Source organism: Salmo salar, chromosome ssa16 (assembly GCF_905237065.1).
Source record: "Salmo salar chromosome ssa16, Ssal_v3.1, whole genome shotgun sequence".
NCBI classification, from domain to species: domain Eukaryota; kingdom Metazoa; phylum Chordata; class Actinopteri; order Salmoniformes; family Salmonidae; genus Salmo; species Salmo salar.
Genome location: NC_059457.1, coordinates 58453074 through 58472978, shown reverse-complemented (window position 1 = coordinate 58472978; position 19905 = coordinate 58453074). Strand labels below are relative to the sequence as shown.

General features: G+C 48.7%; 1 protein-coding gene across 1 annotated transcript in view; it reads left to right on the top strand.

The window, feature by feature from the left end:
• The window catches only part of atp10a (ATPase phospholipid transporting 10A), a 217411-nt gene that overhangs the window by 122670 nt on the left and 74836 nt on the right, over positions 1 to 19905 (top strand). The window contains exon 10 of the mRNA XM_045696689.1: positions 11583 to 12147. Coding sequence (XP_045552645.1) covers positions 11583 to 12147 — 565 coding nt within the window. The remainder of the gene's footprint in view (positions 1 to 11582; positions 12148 to 19905) is intronic.

Genomic DNA, 19905 nt, shown 5'->3' with positions numbered 1-19905 from the left:
GTCAGTCAGGGGAACAACACTACATAATGATCTGTATGTCAGTCAGGGGAACAACACTACATAATGATCTGTATGTCAGTCAGGGGAACAACACTACATAATGATCTGTATGTCAGTCAGGGGAACAACACTACATAATGATCTGTATGTCAGTCAGGGGGACAACACTACATAATGATCTGTATGTCAGGGGGACAACACTACATAATGATCTGTATGTCAGTCAGGGGGACAACACTACATAATGATCTGTATGTCAGTCAGGGGGACAACACTACATAATGATCTGTATGTCACTCAGGGGAACAACACTACATAATGATCTGTATGTCAGGGGGACAACACTACATAATGATCCCGTATGTCAGGGGGACAACACTACGTAATGATCTGTATGTCATTCAGGGGAACAACACTGCATGAAACATTTACTCTTCAGTTAACAGATACCTCCTCCTTCCCTCACACTCAGTCTCCATCTCTCTGAAACACACACCCCTCTCTATCCCTCAAATAAACACCTCTCTCTCTATCCCACACACACACACCACTCTCTCTAACCCACACACACACCACTCTCTCTATCCCCCACACACACACACCTCTCTCTATCACACACACACACACACACACACACACACACACACACACACAACAACCTCTCTCTCTATCCCACACACACACCTCTCTCTCTATCCCACACACACACCTCTCTCTCTATCCCACACACACACCTCTCTCTCTATCCCACACACACACCTCTCTCTATCCCACACACACACACCTCTCTCTCTATCCCACACACACACCTCTCTCTCTATCCCACACACACACCTCTCTCTATCCCACACACACAACCCCTCTCTCTATCCCACACACACCCCTCTCTCTATCCCACACACACACCCCTCTCTCTATCCCACACACAGACACCTCTCTCTATCCCACACACAGACACCTCTCTCTATCCCACACACACACACACCCCTCTCTCTATCCCACACACACACACCCCTCTCTCTATCCCACACACACACACCTCTCTCTCTATCCCACACACACACACCTCTCTCTCTATCCCACACACACACACACACACCTCTCTCTCTATCCCACACACACACCTCTCTCTCTATCCCACACACACACCTCTCTCTCTATCCCACACACACACCTCTCTCTCTATCCCACACACACACACCTCTCTCTCTATCCCACACACACACACCTCTCTCTCTATCCCACACACACACACCTCTCTCTCTATCCCACACACACACACCTCTCTCTCTATCCCACACACACACACCTCTCTCTCTATCCCACACACACCCCTCTCTCTATCCCACACACACACACCCCTCTCTCTATCCCACACACACACACCCCTCTCTCTATCCCACACACAGACACCTCTCTCTATCCCACACACACACACCTCTCTCTATCCCACACACACACACTCTCTCTCTATCCCACACACACACACACTCTCTCTCTATCCCACACACACACACACACACACCTCTTTCTCTATCCCACACACACACACACACACACACCTCTCTCTCTATCCCACACACACACCTCTCTCTCTATCCCACACACACACCTCTCTCTCTATCCCACACACACACCTCTCTCTCTATCCCACACACACACACCTCTCTCTCTATCCCACACACACCTCTCTCTCTATCCACACACACACCTCTCTCTCTATCCCACACACACACCTCTCTCTATCCCACACACACACACCTCTCTCTATCCCACACACACACACTCTCTCTCTATCCCACACACACACACCTCTCTCTCTATCCCACACACACACACCTCTCTCTATCCCACACACACACAGCTCTCTCTCTATCCCACACACACACACCTCTCTCTCATCCCACACACACACACCTCTCTCTATCCCACACACACACCTCTCTCTCTATCCCACACACACACACCTCTCTCTCTATCCCACACACACACCTCTCTCTCTATCCCACACACACACCTCTCTCTCTATCCCACACACACACCCTCTCTCTATCCCACACACACCCCTCTCTATCCCACACACACACCCCTCTCTCTATCCCACACACACACACCTCTCTCTATCCCACACACAGACACCTCTCTCTATCCCACACACACACACACCCCTCTCTCTATCCCACACACACACACCTCTCTCTATCCCACACACACACACCTCTCTCTCTATCCCACACACACACACCTCTCTCTCTATCCCACACACACACACACACACCTCTCTCTCTATCCCACACACACACCTCTCTCTCTATCCCACACACACACCTCTCTCTCTATCCCACACACACACCTCTCTCTCTATCCCACACACACACCTCTCTCTCTATCCCACACACACACACCCTCTCTCTATCCCACACACACACCCTCTCTCTATCCCACACACACACATCTCTCTCTATCCCACACACACACACCTCTCTCTATCCCACACACACACACCTCTCTCTCTATCCCACACACACACACCTCTCTCTATCCCACACACACACACCCTCTCTCTATCCCACACACACCCCTCTCTCTATCCCACACACACACACCCTCTCTCTATCCCACACACACACACCTCTCTCTATCCCACACACACACCTCTCTCTCTATCCCACACACACACACTCTCTCTATCCCACACACACACACACACACCTCTCTCTATCCCACACACACACACACACACACCCTCTCTCTATCCCACACACACCTCTCTCTCTATCCCACACACACACCTCTCTCTCTATCCCACACACACACCTCTCTCTATCCCACACACACACCTCTCTCTCTATCCCACACACACACCTCTCTCTCTATCCCACACACACACACTCTCTCTCTATCCCACACACACACCTCTCTCTCTATCCCACACACACACACCTCTCTCTCTATCCCACACACACACCCTCTCTCTATCCCACACACACACACCTCTCTCTCTATCCCACACACACACCCTCTCTCTCTATCCCACACACACACCTCTCTCTCATCCCACACACACACAGCTCTCTCTCTATCCCACACACACACACCTCTCTCTATCCCACACACACACACCTCTCTCTCTATCCCACACACACACCTCTCTCTCTATCCCACACACACACACCTCTCTCTCTATCCCACACACACACCTCTCTCTCTATCCCACACACACACCTCTCTCTCTATCCCACACACACACCCCTCTCTCTATCCCACACACACACCTCTCTCTCTATCCCACACACACACCTCTCTCTATCCCACACACACACCTCTCTCTCTATCCCACACACACACCTCTCTCTCTATCCCACACACACACCCCTCTCTCTATCCCACACACAGACACCTCTCTCTATCCCACACACAGACACCTCTCTCTATCGCACACACACACACACCCCCTCTCTCTATCCCACACACACACACTCTCTCTCTATCCCACACACACACACCCTCTCTCTCTATCCCACACACACACACACCTCTCTCTATCCCACACACACACACACCTCTCTCTCTATCCCACACACACACACCTCTCTCTCTATCCCACACACACACCTCTCTCTCTATCCCACACACACACCTCTCTCTATCCCACACACACACCCCTCTCTCTATCCCACACACACACCCTCTCTCTATCCCACACACAGACACCTCTCTCTATCCCACACACAGACACCTCTCTCTATCCCACACACACACACACCCCTCTCTCTATCCCACACACACACACCTCTCTCTCTATCCCACACACACACACACACACACCTCTCTCTCTATCCCACACACCCACACCTCTCTCTCTATCCCACACACACACCTCTCTCTCTATCCCACACACACACCTCTCTCTCTATCCCACACACACACCTCTCTCTCTATCCCACACACACACCCCTCTCTCTATCCCACACACACACCCCTCTCTCTATCCCACACACAGACACCTCTCTCTATCCCACACACAGACACCTCTCTCTCTATCCCACACACAGACACCTCTCTCTATCCCACACACACACACCCCTCTCTCTATCCCACACACACACACCCTCTCTCTATCCCACACACACACACCTCTCTCTCTATCCCACACACACACCTCTCTCTCTATCCCACACACACACCCTCTCTCTATCCCACACACACACCTCTCTCTCTATCCCACACACACACACCTCTCTCTCTATCCCACACACACACCTCTCTCTATCCCACACACACACCCCCTCTCTCTATCCCACACACACCCCTCTCTCTATCCCACACACACACCCCTCTCTCTATCCCACACACAGACACCTCTCTCTATCCCACACACCCCTCTCTCTATCCCACACACACACACCTCTCTCTCTATCCCACACACACACACCTCTCTCTCTATCCCACACACACACACACACACCTCTTTCTCTATCCCACACACACACACACACACACCTCTCTCTCTATCCCACACACACACCTCTCTCTCTATCCCACACACACACACCTCTCTCTCTATCCCACACACACACACCTCTCTCTCTATCCCACACACACACACCTCTCTCTCTATCCCACACACCCACACCTCTCTCTCTATCCCACACACCCACACCTCTCTCTCTATCCCACACACACACACCTCTCTCTCTATCACACACACACACACCTCTCTCTCTATCTCACACACACACACACCTCTCTCTATCCCACACACACACCCCTCTCTCTATCCCACACACAGACACCTCTCTCTATCCCACACACAGACACCTCTCTCTATCGCACACACACACACACCCCTCTCTCTATCCCACACACACACCTCTCTCTCTATCCCACACACACACACCTCTCTCTCTATCCCACACACACACACCTCTCTCTCTATCCCACACACACACACACCTCTCTCTCTATCCCACACACACACACACACACACACCTCTCTCTCTATCCCACACACCCACACCTCTCTCTCTATCCCACACACACACCTCTCTCTCTATCCCACACACACACCTCTCTCTCTATCCCACACACACACCCCTCTCTCTATCCCACACACACACCCCTCTCTCTATCCCACACACAGACACCTCTCTCTATCCCACACACAGACACCTCTCTCTATCCCACACACACACACACCCCTCTCTCTATCCCACACACACACACCCCTCTCTCTATCCCACACACACACACCTCTCTCTATCCCACACACACACACCTCTCTCTCTATCCCACACACACACACACCTCTCTCTCTATCCCACACACACACACACACACACACCTCTCTCTCTATCCCACACACACACACCTCTCTCTCTATCCCACACACACACCTCTCTCTATCCCACACACACACCCTCTCTCTATCCCACACACACACCCCTCTCTCTATCCCACACACACACCCCTCTCTCTATCCCACACACAGACACCTCTCTCTATCCCACACACAGACACCTCTCTCTATCCCACACACACACACACCCCTCTCTCTATCCCACACACACACACACCCCTCTCTCTATCCCACACACACACACCTCTCTCTCTATCCCACACACACACCTCTCTCTCTATCCCACACACACACCTCTCTCTCTATCCCACACACACACACACACACACCTCTCTCTCTATCCCACACACACACACACACACACACCTCTCTCTCTATCCCACACACCTCTCTCTCTATCCCACACACACACCTCTCTCTATCCCACACACACACCCCTCTCTCTATCCCACACACACCCCTCTCTCTATCCCACACACACCCCTCTCTCTATCCCACACACACACCCCTCTCTCTATCCCACACACAGACACCTCTCTCTATCCCACACACAGACACCTCTCTCTATCCCACACACACACACACCCCTCTCTCTATCCCACACACACACATCTCTCTCTCTATCCCACACACACACACCTCTCTCTCTATCCCACACACACACACACACACCTCTCTCTCTATCCCACACACACACCTCTCTCTCTATCCCACACACACACACCTCTCTCTCTATCCCACACACACACACCTCTCTCTCTATCCCACACACACACACCTCTCTCTCTATCCCACACACACACACCTCTCTCTCTATCCCACATACACACAACTCTCTCTCTATCCCACACACACACACCTCTCTCTCTATCCCACACACACCCCTCTCTCTCTATCCCACACACACACACACACACACACACACCTCTCTCTCTATCCCACACACACACCTCTCTCTCTATCCCACACACACCCCTCTCTCTATCCCACACACACACCCCTCTCTCTATCCCACACACAGACACCTCTCTCTATCCCACACACAGACACCTCTCTCTATCCCACACACACACACACACCCCTCTCTCTATCCCACACACACACACACCCCTCTCTCTATCCCACACACACACCTCTCTCTCTATCCCACACACACACCTCTCTCTATCCCACACACACACACCTCTCTCTCTATCCCACACACACACACACTCTCTCTCTATCCCACACACACACACCTCTCTCTCTATCCCACACACACACACCTCTCTCTCTATCCCACACACACACCTCTCTCTCTATCCCACACACACACCTCTCTCTATCCCACACACACACACCTCTCTCTCATCCCACACACACACACCTCTCTCTCTATCCCACACACACACACCTCTCTCTATCCCACACACACACACCTCTCTCTATCCCACACACACACACTCTCTCTCTATCCCACACACACACACTCTCTCTCTATCCCACACACCTCTCTCTCTATCCCACACACCTCTCTCTCTATCCCACACACCTCTCTCTCTATCCCACACACAGACCCCTCTCTCTATCCCACACACAGACACCTCTCTCTATCCCACACACAGACACCCTCTCTCTATCCCACACACACACACCCTCTCTCTATCCCACACACACACACACCCCTCTCTCTATCCCACACACACACACCTCTCTCTATCCCACACACACACACACACTCTCTCTCTATCCCACACACACACACACCTCTCTCTCTATCCCACACACACACACCTCTCTCTCTATCCCACACACACACACCTCTCTCTCTATCCCACACACACACACCTCTCTCTCTATCCCACACACACACCTCTCTCTCTATCCCACACACACACCTCTCTCTCTATCCCACACACACACCTCTCTCTCTATCCCACACACACACCCCTCTCTCTATCCCACACACACACCCCTCTCTCTATCCCACACACAGACACCTCTCTCTATCCCACACACAGACACCTCTCTCTATCCCACACACACACACCCCTCTCTCTATCCCACACACACACACACCCCTCTCTCTATCCCACACACACACCTCTCTCTCTATCCCACACACACACCTCTCTCTCTATCCCACACACCTCTCTCTCTATCCCACACACCTCTCTCTCTATCCCACACACACACCTCTCTCTCTATCCCACACACACACCTCTCTCTCTATCCCACACACACACCTCTCTCTCTATCCCACACACACACACACACCCTCTCTCTCTATCCCACACACACCCACACACCTCTCTCTCTATCCCACACACCTCTCTCTCTATCCCCACACACACACACCCCTCTCTCTATCCCACACACACACACCCCTCTCTCTATCCCACACACACACCCTCTCTCTATCCCACACACACACACCCTCTCTCTATCCCACACACACTCTCTCTATCCCACACACCCCTCTCTCTATCCCACACACACACACCTCTCTCTATCCCACACACACACCTCTCTCTCTATCCCACACACACACCTCTCTCTCTATCCCACACACACACACACACACCTCTCTCTCTATCCCACACACACACACACACACCTCTCTCTCTATCCCACACACACACACCTCTCTCTCTATCCCACACACACACCTCTCTCTATCCCACACACACACCCCTCTCTCTATCCCACACACACACCCTCTCTCTATCCCACACACACCCCTCTCTCTATCCCACACACACCCCTCTCTCTCTATCCCACACACACACACACACACACACACACTCTCTCTCTATCCCACACACACACCTCTCTCTCTATCCCACACACACACCCCTCTCTCTATCCCACACACACACCCCTCTCTCTATCCCACACACAGACACCTCTCTCTATCCCACACACAGACACCTCTCTCTATCCCACACACACACACACACCCCTCTCTCTATCCCACACACACACACCCCCTCTCTATCCCACACACACACCTCTCTCTCTATCCCACACACACACAGCTCTCTCTCATCCCACACACACACACACCTCTCTCTCTATCCCACACACACACACCTCTCTCTCTATCCCACACACACACCTCTCTCTATCCCACACACACACCTCTCTCTCTATCCCACACACACACACCTCTCTCTCTATCCCACACACACACACCTCTCTCTCTATCCCACACACACACACCTCTCTCTCTATCCCACACACACACACCTCTCTCTCTATCCCACACACACACACCTCTCTCTCTATCCCACACACACACACCTCTCTCTCTATCCCACACACCTCTCTCTCTATCCCACACACCTCTCTCTCTATCCCACACACCTCTCTCTCTATCCCACACACACCCCCTCTCTCTATCCCACACACAGACACCCTCTCTCTATCCCACACACAGACACCTCTCTCTATCCCACACACAGACACCTCTCTCTATCCCACACACACACACACCCCTCTCTCTATCCCACACACACACACCTCTCTCTCTATCCCACACACACACACCTCTCTCTCTATCCCACACACACACACACACACCTCTCTCTCTATCCCACACACACACACCTCTCTCTCTCCCACACACACACACCTCTCTCTCTATCCCACACACACACACCTCTCTCTCTATCCCACACACACACACCTCTCTCTCTATCCCACACACACACACCTCTCTCTCTATCCCACACACACACACCTCTCTCTCTATCCCACACACACACACCTCTCTCTCTATCCCACACACACACCTCTCTCTCTATCCCACACACACACCCCTCTCTCTATCCCACACACACACCCCTCTCTCTATCCCACACACAGACACCTCTCTCTATCCCACACACAGACACCTCTCTCTATCCCACACACACACACACCCCTCTCTCTATCCCACACACACACACACCCCTCTCTCTATCCCACACACACACACACCCCTCTCTCTATCCCACACACACACCTCTCTCTCTATCCCACACACACACACCTCTCTCTCTATCCCACACACACACACCTCTCTCTCTATCCCACACACCTCTCTCTCTATCCCACACACCTCTCTCTCTATCCCACACACACACACCTCTCTCTCTATCCCACACACACACCCCTCTCTCTATCACACACACACACCCCTCTCTCTATCCCACACACCCCTCTCTCTATCCCACACACACCCCTCTCTCTATCCCACACACACACACACACCCCTCTCTCTCTATCCCACACACACACCCCTCTCTCTATCCCACACACACACACCCCTCTCTCTATCCCACACACACACACACCTCTCTCTCTATCCCACACACACACACACACATCTCTCTCTCTATCCCATACACACCTCTCTCTCTATCCCCCCCACACACACACACACACACCCCTCTCTATCCCCCCCCCACACACACACACACACACCTCTCTCTCTATCCCACACACACACACACATCTCTCTCTATCCCACACACACACACACACATCTCTCTCTCTATCACACACACACCTCTCTCTCTATCACACACACACACACACACCTCTCTCTCTATCACACACACACACACACCTCTCTCTCTATCACACACACACACACCCTCTCTCTCTATCACACACACACACACACCTCTCTCTCTATCACACACACACACACACCTCTCTCTCTATCACACACACACACACACCTCTCTCTATCACACACACACACACACCTCTCTCTCTATCACACACACACACACACCTCTCTCTCTATCACACACACACACACACACACACACACACACACACACACACACACACACACACACACACACACACACACACACACACACACACACACACACACACACACACACACACACACCTCTCTCTCTATCACACACACACACACACCTCTCTCTCTATCACACACACACACACAACTCTCTCTCTATCACACACACACACACACCTCTCTCTCTATCACACACACACACACACCTCTCTCTCTATCACACACACACACACACCTCTCTCTCTATCACACACACACACACACCTCTCTCTCTATCACACACACACACACACCTCTCTCTCTATCACACACACACACACCTCTCTCTCTATCCCCAACACACACACACACACACACACACACACACACACACACACACACACACACACACACACACACACACCTCTCTCTCTATCCCACACACACACCCCTCTCTCTCTATCCCACACACACACACCTCTCTCTCTATCCCCCACACACACACACCTCTCTCTCTATCCCCCACACACACACACCTCTCTCTCTATCCCACACACACACCTCTCTCTCTATCCCACACACACACACCTCTCTCTCTATCCCACACACACACACACCTCTCTCTCTATCCCCACACACACACACCTCTCTCTCTATCCCCCACACACACACACACACACCTCTCTCTCTATCCCACACACACACACACCTCTCTCTCTATCCCACACACACACTGCTCCTGACTTTTAAAACTTTAGGCACCAAACAGAATTTATGGAGCACCAAAAATATATCTATTTTAATTTTTTTTTTAATATATTTTTGTCTTTTTCTAGGTCTATATGAAACCTACCTTTTTTGAGTTAATCTGATGAGTAGCAGCGATATCTAGACATGGAGATCAGTAGAATAGTCATATCTCTGATACGGAGCCATTTCACTTTCCTACTGTTCCTCCTTTGTTTCCTTTGTCCCATTAGTTCACGGTCTTATTCACACAATGCCCTTGTGCCCCAGCCAGGCTGTCAGGGTTTTATGCCTAAGAGAAGGCCGTCTCTGTGGCCAGATGCCTGGTGCTGTCCCTCAGCACCCGAGGGAGAGGGATAGCGAGAGGGAGACATGTCTCTCTCCCTCTGTCTCACATGTCTCCCTCTCTCTATCCCTCTCTCTCTCTCCCTCCCTCCGGTGTGGATGAGATTTGGGCTAATGTTTCTAACCCTCTGTCCCTCTCCCCTCAGGTGCGGATGAGATTTGGGCTAATGTTTCTAAACCTCTGTCCCTCTCTCTCAGGTGCGGATGAGATTTGGGCTAATGTTTCTAAACCTCTGTCCCTCTCCCCTCAGGTGCGGATGAGATTTGGGCTAATGTTTCTAAACCTCTGTCCCTCTCTCTCAGGTGCGGATGAGATTTGGGCTAATGTTTCCTAACCCTCTGTCCCTCTCCCCTCAGGTGCGGATGAGATTTGGGCTAAAGTCCCCGGTGAAGACTATCGAGGACTTCATCAAACGCTTCACCTCCAGTCGTCTCACCTCCAACTCCAACAGCAGCAGCTCTTCCAGCCTCAACCGTTCCTCCCACCGCGAATGTTCCAGTGTCCTGTCCTCCCCCTCCGCCGAGAGCACCCTGACTAAATTAGATGAGGAGCATCACCTTGGATGTCCCGGAGGTTTGGAGCACGCCTTCTCTCCGGTCCCTCCTCACGCTACCGAGAGAGAACCCGGGGCCCTAGAGGAAGGAGAGCTCCGTTACGAGGCAGAGTCACCTGACGAGGCCGCCCTGGTGTATGCAGCGCGTGCCTACAAGTGTTCTCTGGTTGGCCGGCTACCTGATCAGGTGACGGTGGAGTTACCTCACCTGGGGAAGCTAAGCTTTGAGCTGCTTCACACTCTGGGGTTTGACTCCACCAGAAAGAGGATGTCTGTGGTGGTGAGACACCCGCTAACAGAACAGATCACCGTCTACACTAAAGGAGCTGACTCTGTCATCATGGACCTCATCACACTGCCACCTACAGGTAGGAGGACCTCACAGCAGGCCACGGGAGGGGTGGTAGGGGACCGGTCACTATGATGCTTGAGTTTATTAGGTATAATCTCACCTACAGTGCTTTCAGAAAGTATTCATACCCCTTGACTTATTATGCAGTTATGGCAAGTCAGTTAGGACATCTACTTTGTGCATGACAGAAGTCATTTTTCCAACAATTGTTTACAGACAGATGATTTCACTTATAATTCACTGTATCACACTTCCAGTGGGTCAGAAGTTTACATACACTAAGTTGACTGTGCCTTTAAACAGCTTGGAAAATTCCAGAAAATGATGTCATGGCTTTAGAAGCTTCTGATAGGCTAATTGACATAATTTGAGTCAATTGGAAGTGTACCTGTGGATGTATTTCAAGGCCTACCTTCAAACTCAGTGCCTCTGCTTGACATCATGGGAAAATCAAAATAAATCAGCCAAGACTTCAGAAGAAAAATGTAGACCTCCACAAGTCTGGTTCATCATTGGGAGCAATTTCCAAACGCCTGAAGGTACCACGTTCATCTGTACAAACAATAGTACGCAAGTATAAACACCATGGGACCACACAGCCGTCATACCGCTCTGGAAGGAGACGTGTTCTGTCTCCTAGAGATGAACGTACTTTGGTGCGAAAAGTGCAAATCAATCCCAGAACAACAGCAAAGGACCTTGTGAAGATGCTGGAGGAAACAGGTACAAAGGTATCTATATCCACAGTAAAACGAGTCCTATATCGACATAACCTGAAAGGCTGCTCAGCAAGGAAGAAGCCACTGCTACAAAACCGCCATAAAAAAAAAGCCAGACTACGGTTTGCAACTGCACATTGGGACAAAAATCATACTTTTTGGAGAAATGTCGTCTGGTCTGATGAAACAAAAATAGAACTGTTTGGCCATAATGACCATCGTTATGTTTGGAGGAAAAAGGGGTGAGGCTTGTATGCCGAAGAACACCATCCCAACCGTGAAGCACGAGGGTGGCAGCATCATGTTGTGTGGGGTGCTTTGCTGCAGGAGGGACTGGTGCACTTCACAAAATAGATGGCATCATGAGAGAGGAAAATTATGTGGATATATTGAAGCAATATCTCAAGACATCAGTCAGGAAGTTAAAGGGTCTTCCAAATGGACAATGACCCCAAGCATACTTCCAAAGTTGTGGAAAAATGGCTTAAGGACAACAAAATCAAGGTATTGGAGTGGCCATCACAAAGCCCTGACCTCACTCCTATAGAACATTTCTGGGCAGAACTGAAAAAGCGTGTACGAGCAAGGAGGCCTACAAACCTGACTCAGTTACACCAGCTCTGTCAGGAGGAATGGGCCAAAATTCACCCAACTTATTGTGGGAAGCTTTTGGAAGGCTACCCGAAACGTTTGTCCCAAGTTAAACAATTTAAAGGCAATGCTACCAAATACTAATTGAGTGTATGTAAACTTCTGACCCACTGGGAATGTGATGAAAGAAATAAAAGCTGAAATAAATCACTTTCTACTATTATTCTGACATTTCACATTCTTAAAATAAAGTGGTGATCCTAACTGACCTAAGACAGGGAATTTTTACTAGGATTAAATGTCAGGAATTGTGAAACACCTTCGCCAAATACATTTAAACTCAGTTTATGTAAACTTCCGACTTCAACAAACTTCCGACTTTTGCAGTATTACTTTAGTGCCTTGTTGCAAACAGGATGCATGTTTTGGAATATTTTTATTCTGTTCAGACGTTCTTATCTTCACTCTGTCATTTAGGTTAGTATTGTGGAGTAACTACAATGTTGTTGATCCATCCTCAGTTTTCTCCCATCACAGCCATTAAACTCTGTGACCATTTTACAAGTCACCATTGGCCTCATGGTAAAATCCCTGAGCAGTTTCCTTCCTCTCCGGCAGCTGAGTTAGGAAGGACTCCTGTATCTTTGTAGTGACTGGGTGTATTGATACCCCTTCCAAAGTGGAATTAATAACTTCACCATGCTCAAAGGGATATTCAGTGAACCAACAGGTTTATTCCTGATATAGGGAATGAGGCCCAGCAGGTTCATTCCTGATATAGGGAATGAGGCCCAGCAGGTTCATTCCTGATATAGGGAATGAGGCCCAGCAGGTTCATTCCTGATATAGGGGAATGGGGCCCAGCAGGTTTATTCCTGATATAGGGGAATGAGGCCCAGCAGGTTCATTCCTGATATAGGGGAATGGGGCCCAGCAGGTTCATTCCTGATATAGGGAATGAGGCCCAGCAGGTTTATTCCTGATATAGGGAATGAGGCCCAGCAGGTTCATTCCTGATGTAGGGAATGAGGCCCAGCAGGTTCATTCCTGATATAGGGGAATGAGGCCCAGCAGGTTTATTCCTGATATAGGGATTGGGGCCCAGCAGGTTTATTCCTGATATAGGGAATGAGGCCCAGCAGGTTTATTCCTGATATAGGGAATGGGGCCCAGCAGGTTTATTCCTGATATAGGGAATGAGGCCCAGCAGGTTTATTCCTGATATAGGGAATGAGGCCCAGCAGGTTTATTCCTGATATAGGGAATGAGGCCCAGCAGGTTTATTCCTGATATAGGGAATGAGGCCCAGCAGGTTTATTCCTGATATAGGGAATGAGGCCCAGCAGGTTTTATTCCTGATATAGGGAATGAGGCCCAGCAGGTTTATTCCTGATATAGGGAATGAGGCCCAGCAGGTTTATTCCTGATATGGGGCCCAGCAGGTTTATTCCTGATATAGGGAATGAGGCCCAGCAGGTTTATTCCTGATATGGAGGCCCAGCAGGTTCATTCCTGATATAGGGAATGAGGCCCAGCAGGTTTTATTCCTGATATAGGGAATGAGGCCCAGCAGGTTTATTCCTGATATAGGGAATGAGGCCCAGCAGGTTTATTCCTGATATGGGGCCCAGCAGGTTTATTCCTGATATAGGGAATGAGGCCCAGCAGGTTTATTCCTGATATGGGGCCCAGCAGGTTCATTCCTGATATAGGGAATGAGGCCCAGCAGGTTTATTCCTGATATAGGGAATGAGGCCCAGCAGGTTCATTCCTGATGTAGGGAATGAGGCCCAGCAGGTTTATTCCTGATATAGGGAATGAGGCCCAGCAGGTTTATTCCTGATATAGGGAATGAGGCCCAGCAGGTTTATTCCTGATATGGGGCCCAGCAGGTTTATTCCTGATATAGGGGAATGAGGCCCAGCAGGTTTATTCCTGGCTGTTGTAGGAGAGAAATGTAGAGTAGGTCTAAAAATCCTTAATGGCGAAGGTCTACACACACACACACACACACACACACACACACACACACACACACACACACGTCGTTAGTCGTCCAGGAACGCAAAGAGCTAATTCTGTGTACACACCGTCACCAGACACCTGTCCAGGATTGCTTAGCAAGGCTGCCTGCCATTCCGTCCCTTTCTCTGCCACAACAACGCAGTGAAGTGGTTGAAGAAACCCTGTTTGTTAGGTGGAGGGTTCCCCTGACCCCTCCAGGAAAACCACAGCGTTGGGGTTTTTAAAATGGCTGAGTGTGAACCTGACTTTGGAAGTCTTTTGGTGTGGCGGCGATGTTGGGGAAGAACGTTTTGTGAAGCAATGGGACCCCATTCAGTGTGACACACTGCCAGTAAATGCAACAGGGTTTCTGTGATGAATCAAAAAAACGTTGTCCTTACCCTTGCAATAGTGTATTCAGTATTGGACCTGTGTTAATGCTCATCTCAGCACGTCATAAATGAAGGCAGGTTGAACTGTAGTAGAAAGTTATCGTCGTATCACCTTGAATAAAGCACCTTGGTAACTGGCATAAATCAAGGGAGAAGGTGGTGCTTTTATTTTTATTCTGGCAACTTTTTCCTCAGTTACTCTGAAACGATCCTGGATTCATTTTGTGAACGATGATATTGATTTTCCAGTCCCAAATGGTACCCTGTCCCCTAAATAGTTCTTTACTTTTTGACCAGGTCCCGCCATTTGGGACACAACTGTAAGGGCTGTCTGAAGAGAGAGTGGACCAAAACGCAGCGGAGTTAGTGTTCATCATTTAATATTTAATTGAACAATGTGAACACTATACAAAAACAAGAACAGAGAAAACCGACAGCCAACAGTCCTGTCAGGTGCAAACACTAACAGAAACAATTACCCACAAAACCCCAACGGAAAAACATGCTCCTTATGTGTGAGTCCCAATCAACCACAACGAACTTCAGCTGTGCCTGATTGGGAGCCACACACGGCCCAAAACAAAGAAATACAAAAACATAGAAAAATAACATAGAACGCCCACCCAATGTAACAGGTATGTAACAGCCTAACCAAAATAAAGAACAAAAAACCCCTCTCTATGGCCAGGGCGTTACAACAACCTAGGTGTTATGAACGTCCCATAATTTGAACGGATCTCTGTAGCCAATCTCACAGGTTTCTTTTTACTAACTGACAATTCAGGATGTGTGGGACCTTTTTTTTGTAGTTTAGTTTATAGAGTGAGGCAATTCCTTTGGGACAGAGTTCTCAATCTCACCTCTAGCCCAGCTCCTCTGAATAGTGTCAAAGATTTTTTTTTGTTTTTATAACTAACCCAAGATAAACTTACAGCCTGTTGTTTCCAATGGGAGCAGAATAAGCAAAGAGGTGGGACAGAGCCAAGCACGAGCTAGCGAGATCCTATTGGTGCGTTACAGTACATATTCACGTATTTCCGTTAAGGGAATGCGTACTCTCAAGCGCTCCTTTGCAATAACTCAATTCGGCCCCTTGCGCTCTACAAAACTTAGTTCACTTTGGTCGTAACAGATTCACGTTTTTGGTAAGAGAGAACTGTGTTGAGATGAAATGTTTGATAGATGAGAACATTTGCAGAATGTCGGCCAAAATCCATCTCGCTCCAACTTTCCCAACTGCCAGCCATTTGGCTTCCTCTCATCACCGTATTTGGGGGTGACTGGAAATGCCAACGGGATGCTTCACATTTATATGCCATCTTGGTCCAAGGATTTTTTACAGATCCCTCAGCCCAGCTCGGAATAGGCCAACCCTGTACCTCAGCCCTCTGCCCTCAGCCCAGCTCTGAATAGGCCAACCCTGTGCCTCAGCCCCCAGCCCAGCTCTGAATAGGCCAATCCTGTTCCTCAGCCCTCAGCCCAGCTCTGAATAGGCCTACCCTGTGCCTCAGCCCTCTGCCCCCAGCCCAGCTCTGAATAGGCCAACCCTGTGCCTCAGCCCTCAGCCCAGCTCTGAATAGGCCAACCCTGTGCCTCAGCCCTCAGCCCAGCTCTGAATAGGCCGACCCTGTGCCTCAGCCCAGCTCTGAATAGGCCGACCCTGTGCCTCAGCCCAGCTCTGAATAGGCCAACCCTGTTCCTCAGCCCCCAGCCCAGCTCTGAATAGGCCTACCCCGTGCCTCAGCCCCCAGCCCAGCTCTGAATAGGCCAACCCTGTGCCTCAACCCAGCTCTGAATAGGCCGACCCTGTGCCTCAGCCCCAAACCTAGCTCTGAATAGGCCGACCCTGTGCCTCAACCCAGCTCTGAATAGGCCGACCCTGTGCCTCAGCCGCAAACCCAGCTCTGAATAGGCCGGCCCTGTGCCTCAACCCAGCTCTGAATAGGCCAACCCTGTGCCTCAGGACCTAATGCATTTCTTCTCAATTGAACTGTAATTCAGTAAAAAAAAAAAATGGTTGCATGTTGCGTTTTTATATATTTGTTTTGTTCAGTATATAAGTAATGATCAATGGGCGCCACCCTGGTTGGTAATTAGACCATGATTACAACCAGGTTTAGATAGCCGGCCACTAGACTAACTTACCAATATAGACCTTTGTTGCTGACATGGGCTTATTAAGTGACTGTTGATGCATAACCAAATTCTAGAAATTCCACATTGTGTATTATATTACTATAACTCTCAACAGGAAGTAGAGACCAAGACTGAGCCCCCCCCACACAGAAAAACTTATTAGCAGCCACTAAGCAGAGGGTACCATACATTTTTGTCATACAACACTAAACATTTAATGTATACAGTAACTACAGTGGGGGGGGAGTATTTGATCCCTTGCTGATTTTGTACGTTTGCCCACTGACAAAGAAATGATCAGTCTATAATTTTAATGGTAGGTTTATTTGAACAGTGAGAGACAGAATAACAACAAAACAATCCAGAAAAATGCATGTCAAAAATGTTATAAATTGATTTGCATTTTAACCTGTTGGGGCTAGGGGGCAGTATTTGCACGGCCGGGATAAAAAACATACCCGATTTAAACTGGTTACTACTCTTGCCCAGATCCGACAGGATTAAATACTTTTTTCCCTCCACTGTATGTATTCCTACCATGACTCTCCCATTCAATGGAATGTCCACCGCCCTCATATGTCATTTCTGCTAAAAAATGTTTTATTTGGTTCTTCAGTGATAGACAGAACAGACAAGTTTTACAAGGTTAACTTGGATTCTATACAAGTAAAGACCAACAAAATTCATCGTATTACATGGACTGTACACAGGCTCCATGTTGGCAAAAACAAAAAACAGATGAATGTTCTTGGACATTTTAAAGATGCAGAAATAGCTCTGTCATTTCCTGGTTGTTAAAGTTGTAATAGGTCGTCTAATTTCAGTTTATGTAACAAAACAAGCAAGTATACTGTAGAGAATATCATTGTACAATCTAAACAGCCGTGAAATATATTTTTAATAACCAATAATATAGTATTTTCAGATGTTTTGAAGCCGGCGTACAAAACCCGAAAGTAAAAGACGCAAAAACAAAACTTAAGAACGGCAAGCATAGAAATAGCGCACACAGAACAGATCCACCTCTTCTTAGACTTGCTTTCAATGAGAATGACAGATCTACAACTCGCATTGCTATGTGAATTTTGTCGGGTCGGCCAAAAAGTGACATATTGCAGCTTTGAAGAGATGTGGTTTCCCTGCTAGGATTACATTACAGAAAGAAGGAATGGAACATTTTCAATAGGAGCGGGGTTGGAGGGGCCTATACTGCCACCTACTGTAATAACAGCAGAGGAGACTAAATTATTTTTTGACCCATCTACCAATCGGTGCCCTTCTTTGAGGCATTGGAATACCTCCCTGGTCTTTGGTTGAATCTGTATTTGAAATTCACTGCTCGACTGGGGTACGGAGATGAGGTGGTCATTGAAAAATCATGTTAAACACTATTACTGAACACAGAGTGAGTCCATGAAACTTATTATGGTGACTTGTTCAGCACATTTTTACTCCTGAACTTATTTAGGTTTGACATAACAAAGGGGTTTAATACTTATTAACTCAAGACATTTCAGCTTTTCATTTTTGATTAATTTGTAAAGAAAATTGAAAAATATAATTCCACTTTGGCTTTATGGGGTTGTGTGTGTGTGTGTGTGTGTGTGTGTGTGTGTGTGTGTGTGTGTGTGTGTGTGTGTGTGTGTGTGTGTGTGTGTGTGTGTGTGTGTGTGTGTGTGTGTGTGTGTTTGTGTGTTTGGGTCAGTGACACATCTCAATTGAATCAATTTTAAATTCGGACAGTAACACAACAATGTGGCGCGAATACTCTCTGAAAACACAACGTTTTCTGTTTGAAAATGAAAGTACAATCGTACAAAAAAAAAACCTAAAATTCAGTCACTACTTGCCTGAAGGACAATTAGCAAAACATTTTAATGTCAAGTCATGGAATGTAGGCTTACATTGAACAGCACACATTGGCTGCTACTG